This window comes from Melozone crissalis, unplaced genomic scaffold (genome assembly GCF_028551555.1).
Source record: "Melozone crissalis strain CALT ecotype California unplaced genomic scaffold, PUWL_Pcris_2 ptg000010l_1, whole genome shotgun sequence".
Classification (NCBI taxonomy): Eukaryota; Metazoa; Chordata; class Aves; order Passeriformes; family Passerellidae; genus Melozone; species Melozone crissalis.
Window position 1 is genome coordinate 2,927,997 of NW_026535788.1, and position 12,382 is coordinate 2,940,378.

At 39.9% G+C, this 12,382-nt stretch overlaps 1 protein-coding gene across 1 annotated transcript in view; it reads right to left on the reverse strand.

Annotated features, from left to right (window-relative positions):
* Positions 1-5,469: 5,469 nt before the first annotated feature.
* Positions 5,470-12,382, reverse strand: part of LOC128933545 (inositol polyphosphate 4-phosphatase type II-like) — a gene marked incomplete at its 3' end in the record, with an annotated part of 57,825 nt that continues 50,912 nt past the window's right edge. Inside the window, exons 12-14 of the mRNA XM_054270547.1 lie at positions 11,206-11,303; positions 7,445-7,557; positions 5,470-5,619 (exon numbers count right to left, since the gene is read on the reverse strand). Coding sequence (XP_054126522.1) covers positions 5,470-5,619; positions 7,445-7,557; positions 11,206-11,303 — 361 coding nt within the window. The remainder of the gene's footprint in view (positions 5,620-7,444; positions 7,558-11,205; positions 11,304-12,382) is intronic.

Consider the following 12,382-nt stretch of genomic DNA (forward strand, 5'->3'; position numbering starts at 1 on the left):
ATCCAGCCTGCCCTCCTCCCCCAACAGTAAAGGTGCAGACAGTTCCACACTATTTATAGGAAAATCCTGCACACCACTCTGCTGGGGACTCTTAGGCATAAGTATCTGAGTTACAGAAGGTGCCAGGGGATCATCCTCACTACCATACCCTATATTCTTCTTATAAGCTTCTGTTGCCCTTTCTGCTGCCTTTCTCTCAGAAACCTGCTGAAGCAACGTATTATACACCACCCGCCATAACTTGCCAAATTTCTTTGCTGACTTATCATCATCTAACACTGCATCCCACAGGATATCCCCAAACTTTTTCCACTCTGCTATCTCATGAACTGTATGTGGGTTAGCAAAAATCCCTTTAGAATGACCATAAGCTAATAACCCTGGTAACTCCTTTTTTAAATCTACCCCTTTTACTCCTCGCTTTTCTAAATATGAGGAGAATAGGTCGTATGTCGCTTGCCTATCCATACCTATATATCAGCGCGCGCTGTTGCAGCTCTTCCAGGCTCCTGCGACATGTAGAGACTTGAGATACCATTGTAATCCTCAAGGGTGCTATTAAAATCCGGCACCGTCCCGGCTGCAAGGACTCTCACCCAACTTCCTCGACCGTGGCGAATTTATAATCCAAAAGAGCGAACGTTCAGAATGCTGCCTTTGCCCGCATTCTCCACCATTTGTCGGAGGAAGGAGACCCAGACACCAATTGGTTCATCCAAGTCCGATTTATTGATCGAATACGGCGGGTTAAATATGGTTCTTAATAAGCTTCATACATATTGCAAAAGTTGAGCTCAGGATTGGTTAGTTACATATCAGCAACTACACCTACTTCTACATTCTTATGCTTATTCTTCTGTTGCATTCTGCAGATATTCAGGACTAATCTCACCTCCCTTTCCTCATGTTGCAGCAAGGCCATCCGGCATTCTTGCCTGTCAGCAGTCACTGAATCGGAGACTGCTGACCTCCCTTTCAAGCTTAACCAGCGGCATTAAGTCAGTATGGCCTTTCTCAGCTAACCAACTCTTAATAAAATCCTCCACAGAACTCAGGTAAACCAGTTTTGTGCCTCTCTGTCTCTTGGAATAGACTTAACACTGAATGATAGGAAACATTCAGGTATGGGTGAAGGGAAAAATAAGAATATTGATGCCTGCAAAAAGAGACTTGGAAGTGGCAGAGACATTATAAACAGGGTTTTAATACGATGTGAATTACAAGCACTTGATACAGAGGGGATGATATATTGATTTTCCTCATTCTGAACTATGCCTGTCACTAAGATCAATGGAAGTCACAAACCTATATCAAGGAAATTATAATATGTGGAATTATTTATAGAATGGCTGCTCCAGGTACACATCAATTGCAGCATCATAATGGCCCGACTTATGACTGAGGACAAAGCCATCTATTACATATTGTAAATGAGAAAGTGTGCATTGCCATCATTGCTTCATTTTCCACATTTTTCATAAGTGAAAGGAAGAACTAATAGAAGCATTCTTGTACAGCCTTTTTTTATAAAGAAGCAACAAACATTGTAGAGTTTATCACTAAACGACAACAATTCCACTTACAAACTAAGTCATTAAAAGAACAGCTACAGGCAGTATTTTCCAAAACAGAGTTATGCAATGTACACCAAGGCAAATACGCTGAAACTTTGGGAATCACTTCTGGATTGCTCAAAATTCTGGGCACCCTGAAGAAGCTGAAAAGCAGCAGCACACAGGAGGGCAGCATCTCCAAGCTGCTGGTGGCAAGGAAGCATGAACCTGTAAACGCATGCTTCCCTTTTCCACTGCAAAAGCTCTGTCACCACTGGCAGACAAAGAAAAAGTCTAATGGCTACACAGGCAGGCACCTTTATAATTTTCATATCTCAAAATTATGGCATTTCCAATAAAGTCTGCTTTTGAATCACCATTTACTTCTACAGTTCACTTAGTTTCACAGCAGTCTCTACCTCCCACTGTTAACTCTTAAAAGAAGCCTTTCAAAGGTCAACCCAAACTGTTAGGATTCTAGATGGTAAAACTGAATTTTTCATGTCTACTTGTTCTTCTGAAAGGCTTAAAAGCAATTTGTGGCAATCAGCACAAAGGGATTTGATTGACAAACTTTAACAAAGTGATCTAGAGAAGATTCATTGGGAAAAAAACTGCTAAAATTGCAAATTAAATGGCAAATAGTTTTTCTCTGTCTGCCCTTGAAGGAAAATAGGTTCTCTTCTTAGACGTGAAAATTTTGAATTCGGGAGGGAAAAAGAGGAATTTGGCTGGGTTTTTTTTGTATTTTATTTTTAAACCTCTAGTATTGTGTTAGACTGATAGCAACCAGCATAGTTAGAAGATTTATTTCTTTACTATCCTGATGGTGCAAATTATTTTGTATGCTACTGCCACTACTGCAAAGCCTTTGCTTTAGTCCTCAGACAATCCTATTACCCAAGTCAAAGTAACTCATTTTTCACCTACTTTAAGTCAGTTCTGAAATTCATATACAGGGCAAGAGCAGGATAAAGCTTTTGTCTGTTTGAAAGTACAGCATAACTGATAGATTTTACATTTTTGTAATGGTGCTTCAACCTCATATACCCATTTGCTTGTTTAATTTTTAAGTATTATTCTGATTTTTTTGCCTTTACAACATTCTTCTGTGACTTCAAATTACTGTTGCCTGCAAATATAACTAATGTGTTAATCTTCTCAACTTTCAAATCACTCACATGACATAAACCCACTCAAAACCATTTATATTTTGATCTACAAAAACCTACTACATTTTTTTACTAACAAGTTCAGGTTTTTTAAAATTATATTTATGTCTGTGAAAATTTTCCAATCTCCTACTCTACTCAAAGCTATTCTAACATTATGGCGATTTTATGTAATTAAATTATTTTCCTGTCTGGTAACTTACTGTAGTTTACATACTTTTGTATTTATTGGAGACATACCAGAAAAAAAAAAAAAAGCATTTGAAATGCCAACAAACAAAATTTAACACAGAAAACTCAGAATTCATTAATGATAAAATATGTAGTTATGAAAGACTGCACAAAACTCATTCACTCACTGAATCACTACAGAGACTGAGGGATTTATGCAAGGTGCAATACATCCAGAACAATACAGCTCAGTTCAACACACCACATCTCACTGCATTAGTAGCACTTGTAAACTAAACCTACAGCTAAGCCATCTCAGCTCATTTACTCTTTATAAAATTACCTTTTCTCTTCAGAGCAGCTATCTTTGCCAAAGGACAAAGGGTTTATGTGGGCAAACCTACAGTATTAATCTACACATTAAGCACCTATTCTGGCAATAATAAATATGAAGGTCCAGAATTACCCATTACAGACCGTAAACATGCTTGTTTACTTATTAGGATCTTTATAAAGCCACCATACAAACAATTTGTGTTTAAGAAAAGTCCAAGATATGATTCAGTTACTTCTTTGCAGGCTGACCAAAATATTTTCTATTAGTTTTGCAGTGACCTTTGTTATATGTTATTCTAGTGTCGGGGATACACATTTTAAAACTCCTCTTGACAATGTGATTAGAACTGTTACTATATGATTAAAACTATATGATTAAGCTCATTAAAACCAATGATGAAAGTTTCTTTAGATAATCTAGCATGTGGATTAATTTTATGATTGACATTTGTTTGCTCAAGAAGGTTTTTTTATTCATCAAAGACTCAGGTAATGAAAAATCTTTACATCTTTTAATTACACATTCCTGATAATATCAGCCTCAATTTCTGCATAGTTGCAATTTAGAATAAAACATGTTTTAATTCACTTCTTCTAAAGCGCAGTAAAGATTTCATCAGGTATTAGTGGCAAACACCACCAGTCCAAACCTACTTGGATGTTTCTTTTCAATAACGTGACTAGTAAGAATTGCCATGCGTAACAAATTTTTCTTTTGCTTTCTCAGTGTTTGTGTAGATGTCGAACAAAAAATTTAATGACTGCGCAAATGGTTTTTAAAATACCCTCAAAATTGAAAGATAACTTTTTTTAAAAGCAACTGCTGCTCAGACTACTGCTCATATTCTACACTCGGTGAGCTGACCCTTGCAAGATTTCACATATCTGTCTCACAAACTGTTAATGACAGATAAAACACACCGCTGCAAAGAGCCTGCCCTGAGGTGACCCAGCAGCAGTCAGGCTGCTGCTCAGGCAGGCCTGGGCTCTGCTGGGCACTCAGAACCAGCCTCAGACCCTGTGCAGGCAGGCCTGGGCTCTGCTGGGCACTCAGAACCAGCCTCAGACCCTGTGCAGGCAGGCCTGGGCTCTGCTGGGCACTCAGAACCAGCCTCAGACCCTGTGCAGGCAGGCCTGGGCTCTCCTGGGCACTCAGAACCAGCCTGGGCTCTGCTGGGCACTCAGAACCAGCCTCAGACCCTGTGCAGGCAGGCCTGGGCTCTGCTGGGCACTCAGAACCAGCCTCAGATCCTGTGCAGGCAGGCCTGGGCTCTGCTGGGCCCTCAGAACCAGCCTCAGACCCTGTGTGCCCGTGGCCCTGGGCACTCAGAACCAGCCTGGGCTCTGCTGGGCACTCAGCACCAGCCTGGGCTCTGCTGGGCCCTCAGAACCAGCCTCAGACCCTGTGTGCCCGTGGCCCTGGGCTCTGCTGGGCACTCAGCACCAGCCTGGGCTCTGCTGGGCACTCAGAACCAGCCTCAGACCCTGTGTGCCCGTGGCCCTGGGCACTCAGAACCAGCCTGGGCTCTGCTGGGCACTCAGCACCAGCCTGGGCTCTGCTGGGCACTCAGAACCAGCCTCAGACCCTGTGTGCCCGTGGCCCTGGGCTCTGCTGGGCACTCAGCACCAGTCTGGGCTCTGCTGGGCACTCAGAACCAGCCTCAGACCCTGTGTGCCCGTGGCCCTGGGCACTCAGAACCAGCCTGGGCTCTGCTGGGCACTCAGCACCAGCCTGGGCTCTGCTGGGCACTCAGAACCAGCCTCAGACCCTGTGTGCCCATGGCCCTGGGCTCTGCTGGGCACTCAGCACCAGCCTGGGCTCTGCTGGGCACTCAGAACCAGCCTCAGACCCTGTGCAGGCAGGCCTGGGCTCTGCTGGGCCCTCAGAACCAGCCTCAGACCCTGTGTGCCCGTGGCCCTGGGCTCTGCTGGGCACTCAGAACCAGCCTGGGCTCTGCTGGGCACTCAGAACCAGCCTCAGGCTCTGCTGGGCACTCAGAACCAGCCTCAGACCCTGTGTGCCCGTGGCCCTGGGCTCTGCTGGGCACTCAGAACCAGCCTCAGGCTCTGCTGGGCACTCAGAACCAGCCTCAGACCCTGTGTGCCCGTGGCCCTGGGCTCTGCTGGGCACTCAGAACCTGCCTCAGGCTCTGCTGGGCCCTCAGAACCAGCCTCAGGCCCTGTTCGCTGGCAGCCCTGGCCTGGCTCAGAGTTCCATGGAGCCCCACGTACCTCCTCATGCAATCCAGCGCCCGGATGAAGAAGTCTTTGTGCAGCTGGTGCTCGTCCCTCAGGATGGAGCACTGCTCCAGCGTCACTGACATGGATGTCCTGTCTTTGGCACTCTTGCAGCAGGTGAAGCGCACTCCGTTCAGCTTGCGGCAAATCTGAAACACGGGCAGGCCCCACAGGTCAGCCCTTCCTTCCTACCAGGCTGCGCAGCCCTACAGCTCTGCAAGCCCAGCGAGGGCTTCCAGACAGCTACAGCACTTCTCAAGAAGAAAACACCTTCTGGAAGTTAGTACCAGTACACTGAATTCCTGAATTTGACATGGGACTTTCATAACTATAAAAGAAACAGTTCCTTCACCGTTTCCTCACTGAATGCAGCAGCTGCCCTGTTCAATGAAAGCTAAATTGTCTGAATATCTGATGAATGAAGATATGGTGAGTCTTAACTCACAAACATGAATGTAGCAGACTAACTTCTTGTGAAGGTATGGAGTCAGACACATCTAACTTACATAGTTTTTATTTTCAACAGGTGAACTGTTCAATGTATGGCTCACAATTAATAAAGTTTAACAAATTGCTGCCATGGATTGTCTACTTTCACTTATACTTTGAAAAAGTTATAACACATAAAGGAAACATGACATTTTGGAGGATGATTCTTCCTCTTAGGAATCAATCTGTGGTTGTATCATTCCATTAGTTTATACTATGGTTTCAAATGATATTTTACTAGAAAAAGAAAAATTGAAGGAGAGCTTCTGTGCCCAAATCTACCATTTCCCAGATATAACCTGTCCTGAGAAAAGGTAATACTTTGCTTACACCTATCCCTGGGGAATCACAGGTGTAATGGTACAAAACCTCAAAATGTTTGTGAGAATGCAGCAAGGCAATAAACTACAGCAGGAATCACAAAAAGAAACTTCCCGCATTGGCTATCATGGGAGAGCTCGCAGGATGAACTGGAACATGAACTGAAACATGACCAGTGTCAGTCCAGCAAATAAGTGTTTCTTCATCTAATGCTAATTGCATTCTTAGAAATTCTATTAAACAATAAATACTATTAAATTCTATAAAAATCAAAAAATACTTAGAGCCTTTAAGTTCTTTGTGATACCATGGTGAGGACAATCTCAAAAGTTTAATTTAGGGAACCAATTAAGGGAATCTTACTTAGAATCCAAAGAGGTACAGGATAGTGAAGGAGAACCTATGAGTGTTTCTTCCATCATATAATTGAAAATTTTAAAAGTTAAATCTGTTTAAAAATTTGAACAGTTGCACTGGGATTTAAAACAAGTACTATATGATAATCTGCTTAAATAATTATGTGAAAGAACTGTTTCATTGAAGAGATTAATTCTCTTTGCACTAGTATCTTTGGAAGCCCCCGATTCATTGGGGCTATTCGATGTGAATGAGTCCTAAAAAAATTTTAAAATATTAAAAAATCATTTATAAAATAAAGTAAAAAAATCCCAGGTAATTATTCTGGATGAGTGATGGGCTCATATGTGGAATCTTGTACTTCCACTGCAATAAAAAAGTGATATTGCACAGCTACTGCACTGACAAAGTTTTCTTCTTACATCTTTTTCAATAAATAAATGGAATATAGAATAACAGTGTGTAGATCACTAGGACCAGAAATACACATTTCAGAAAGTTAAAGTAAGGGAACCAAGCAATCATGTCCCACATCATACCTCAAGGACACTAAAAAATTATTTTGAGTAATTTTATATTATCAAAGAATGGATATCAAACAAATCACTCAAATTCTAGCAGGTTCTACCAGTTTAAAAAGTGAGAAAAAGAAATTGTCTGCAAAAAACTATTACAGCACATCTGCCTCCTTTAACCAGTGAGTTTTCCAGTCATTTCCTTAAAATCCATTGCAGTTACAAAGTCAGCAAGCTTATGAAAATGAGTTTATGGTTAGTTCATCAATTTCTTTGAAACAAGAGAGCTCACCGTTGCAGCCAGCCACATGATTTCTACATTCTTTCTCTTTTTGGCCTGGATATTTTGATGAAGACTTTCTAGCAATCCCTTTAAATCATTTTGTTCTTGAAAATGTGGTAAACCTGGGAAAAAAGGACGAAAAAAGTTGCTCATTTTGATAAGGTTGGTGATATGATTGTCCCGACTAAAGAATGCTCATGGTAAAGAACAGGTCTATTATTTACAGCCTTGTTTTGGAACACAGGATAGAAATTACCAGCTAAATAAGCAAACCTTATGTCTTTTGAGTATTGCCTTGTCCTCCCTAAGATCTTCACGTGGAAATTTGAAGTATCTTCAACCTTTATCTTATAAATGGATGGTGAAAAACAAAACCAAATCTCTGCTGTAGTTCTGTTCATCAGCTATTACAGACATTCAAAAGAAATCAGAAAAATAAAAAAAAAACTGAGTGTATTACAACCTGCTTTGATGGGATGATTATTTTTTAAAATTAAAGTAAAAAATTAGGGTTTTGTTTTCAAATTGAAACATCTAGTTTTTGTTTTAAAATATGCCTTAGATTTTTCTATAATGTAAGATAAGGGTTAAACAGCACTTAGTATCCCCTTTAAAAAGTAACAAAGTATATTTCTCCTGAAATTAAGTGGGGCTTTATTTTGAAGTAGAAAATAATTTCAAGTTTGCTTAAAATCCAAAAATTTACCTGCTTGTTCTGGGTATGGAATTTAAGTTGAAGTTTAATTTATCCTACATCTCCAGCAAAAATTCAAGAGTAGGCAATTTAATTTCCCCCTCTGTTTCATATGTATATAGAGGAGGGATTTTTCTAATGTTGCATTTATCCTTGCTAGTTCTGAAAATCAATAAAAACATGCAGAATCTGTTTTTTGAAATTATTTCTTCTCATGGTGGCAAAGTAAAAAGAATTTAAATCATAGTTATCACCAAATAAAGGGGCCAGAATCAAGTGGAACAAAGTGAAACTAAATTGATCAATGGATTTCTTCAAGCAGAGAAAGTAAATTATCCATCCAGTGAGGGGAAAAAACCCCACAACCCAAGCCCCAAACCCAAGCCCAAAAACTTATACTCAATTGGAAGAAAAAAAATGAGGGAAGTATTAATGAAGGTCAATATCCATTCTCCTAACGTGATCCAAGTTGGAATGATCCCTCTCATCAACAGGCTTTTACCTTTTACATCTAATAAATTCTGTAGTTTCCCTTATCCATGATTCATAGTAAGAAGTACTTTAAATCTATTCAAAAAGAACTAAGTTGCTCCAGTCATACTGTGCTGTCTAAAAAAACTCACAAACAAACAAGAAAAAAAGAAAAAGGGAGGAAAACATACATCCAGAATCTGTTTTGCAATAATTTTAATGTGGATTGTTTTACCTCTGTATCACAAGCTCTGATTGTACATTAGATAATGTAGAGCACATAAAACCACATCACACTCTGCTAGACTATTACACTTGTGCATCTGTTTCTTTAAAACAGAGAGCACAAAATGGCAAAGATGCTTTGAGATGATGCAAATGTATCACTAAACATTCTGTTGCTCCCAGTAGCTTTCCTTTGGGTCACAGCAGAAAACGTGACATCTCAGAGGGATGACTTCAGCACAGGTACAGCAAGAGTCTCCTAATTCACAGTACTGCCAAAGGGGTTGCACCTTGACTGGAAATGATCAATGGCCTAAACTCCTTGGGTCCCCCACAGTACCAAACCACCAAATCAGGCTGATAAGGGGGAGAAGCCTGGAAATACCAAACAGCCTTTTTGTTTTCAGGTACTTACGTACTACTAAACAACTATCTTACGTTTTTGGACCCTTACTGTCTTAGTATTTCTATAAAAGCAGTACCATTTTGAGCTATATTTGGTCAGCATTTTTGGTAGGAACCTTGCTGGAAACATGCTCTTATTTTCAGTTTCTGCTAAAAGAATTTAAGAAGTTAACAAATGGGTAAATGACGAAGTGTATGTTCATCCTAAAGACAGAAAGTCAGTGGATGCTTAGTTACAAGCAAGACTATTATTGCCAAGGAGAAATACAGACACAAGAGGAAAACTAACAGCGAAGGTGGCAATACCTTTCAGGGAGTGGGAAATTGAATTCTTTGAAAGGGAATATATGAATGAGGCAGCAGGCCAGGGAGGCTGCCAAGGGTGGATCCAACAGCCTGGCAAATAGGGCTGCAAATGCTCAAATTCTGTTGGGCTTTTTGAGCACTGTTTGGAACTGACAGCTTTGGGAACACAGTCCTGCATTGATTTTGTAGCACAGATTTGGCATTATAGGAAATTATCTGGATAGGTGGGACAAAACCATCAAAAAGCCATCAATATTGAATGCCTCTCACGTGGCCCCAGCACCAGGGTTGCTGCCAGCCTTGTATGGAGGTTTGTCTTCCAGACGAGGGGGAACAGGAGTGGGATTAAGTCCTGCCACAAATGAACAAGTTTGAGAGCTTCCCTTTTTTCCCAGGGGGCTGGTTTAAAAGGCACATTTCTCCAAGGCAAAAGACTGACTCTGTATACTGGCAGGGAGCTACTGGGAAGGGCAGTGGAACCAAAAGATGCTTTATGTTCCACAAAAAATTGTATAAAGAAGAGACTGAGTTCTTAAAGGTAAAGAAAAAAAGCAAGAAAGTTATAATAACCAGAAAATACACGATGAACTAGACACAATTAGTTCTCAAAAGCCTTCACAGTCTGAAAGAAGTCCAGGAACTGTGTGGCTCACTAATAATCCTTCAGGAAGGCAGTACAAGTTTAAATTGTGTTAATGAAAAGTAGCCAATACTGTCTGCATGCAAATTTTTGCTTTTATAAAATAAAATCCATTTATGAGGTAGCAGATCTACCTTAGTCCTAACCTGCATGAGGTTAGTTTTTCGAGGATGTTTTCTTAGCAAGATTCCCCTCAATTAATCACCCAACTTATTGTATGAGTTTCTCTGTAGACATCCTGGAAATAAATACTAGGTCTGGGGGGGGATGGATGGGCATCCTGCCCATCATTTAGGAAGGGCTTTTGTTTCTGTCAAAATGATTAACAAATTAAAATCATCCTGATATAAGAGATAAACATGTATACATACGCATGTGATGTATTAAAGTTTTACATAGCATTTAAACATCAGGCAGTTAAATCTCCCACATTTGGGACTATAGTTTGGGCATTAAAACTAACAGGATTCGATTGATGCAGATGTTTTCTTCAGTCCTTGCTTCTGGCAATCAGAGTAACAGCATAGTAATGCTTATGTTTATAATACAGAAGTTCTATAGAAGTGGAATACAGGGCCTATTCCAATGAAACCTTGTCGTTCATATAATGATGATGTGGCTCATTGCTTGTATTTGATCTGCAGATTTCTCCATGGTTCACCAAACCTCAACATATTTTCAGAATAAGAACAGAGGGTATGACTGAAGCTGATGAAATTTCCCACCAAGTATTTATGTAAAAATACAGTAGGTACAGACTGTCCTCTACATGAAATATTAACAAACTTATTATTTTAATAACTTAAAATAGCTGTTCAGTTCATCATTCCTCTGTTTCATTTTCTCTGTAGTTTCTGCTGTGGCACAAGGCCTGAAATCACTCCTGAGACCAGCAGGGTCATGTACAGGTACAAAATGTTTAAATTTATGGAACAAGTTATGGGATTCTGCTAATATTACTGTCTTATAACCTTCTACCTACTCAAAGCTTTTCAAACCGATTTGGACATTGCATTATTTTGTACTCACAATCAGGAGGCATTTTTTCTGTAAATAACTTGTAATATTCTTTGAGAAGCTCTAAGTTTTCCTGGTTAATGTTTTCCTGCAAAGTGGTATCTCCAAACCTATGAAAATACACAATAAATTATGAAAAAAACCCAAAACCCACAAACAACAACAAAAGATAAATTATCCTTCATAGTTATTTCTTTGCATAAAGAAATAACTTTGGTGCTAAATGCATTAGATTTTGTCAAACATGCAGTAGTTAAGTTCTTGTATGCTTTGGAATTAATTTTTGGAAACGAGATCATCGCTGATGCATACTTCTTCCAAAAGTTTATTAACAAAGCAATCTATTTACAAACATGCAATAAGGCACTTATTCTTTTCCCCTCACAAATCGTGAATAAATGGAAAGGCACTTTGGGGGAATTCCAATTCCAAAAATTGGGTACCACAGGCAGAGAACACCAACTCTCCATCTCTTAGTGCTGCTACTGCTTAAGCATACCAATTTCTGTAAGAGCTGGATAATATGGAAGTGACACAAGATGGAAGAGAAGCTTATCTACAAAATAACTGTAGCTATAAAAACAAATATCTTTCTCTCTGAGACCAAGATTTCTACAACAGCCACATTTCACATGCCAAGAAACTAAATCTCACGGTACTACAGGAGATATGATTGTAAAGACACGAATGTCCCCATGACAATTAGGGCCAAAGTTTTGAAATTCATCTTCAGAATAGATTTGAAACGGGAATGGAGGAGTACAGGAAGAGAGGCATGGGCAGATAAGTGAGAAACTCAGAGAGAAGGGGACACAGATCAGAAGATACCAAATATGCTGCTAAATTGGGAACAAGGGAAGCAAATATTTCAACAGGCCACAGGGAGAAGATGTAACTACTTCCTTAGTAGCCATTGCTGCACTGTCACATGAGAACATTTCTTTTAAATCGGAAACATTCTCAAGTGTATTCTATCAAAAAACAAATTAAAAGATTTTTTTTCTAATACAGTAACATTTCCTAGAAATTTGCCACGAAAGTGTTTTTATATTCTCAGGTTCTTTATCCCACAAACCCCTCCATGTTTTTAGCCATAAATCGTGTGTGGTGTTTTCAGTCTCAAAAACAAATGTACAACTTTAGGAGTTAAGCAGCATTTTGAATTAAGACAAAAGCAGACTGTAACTGC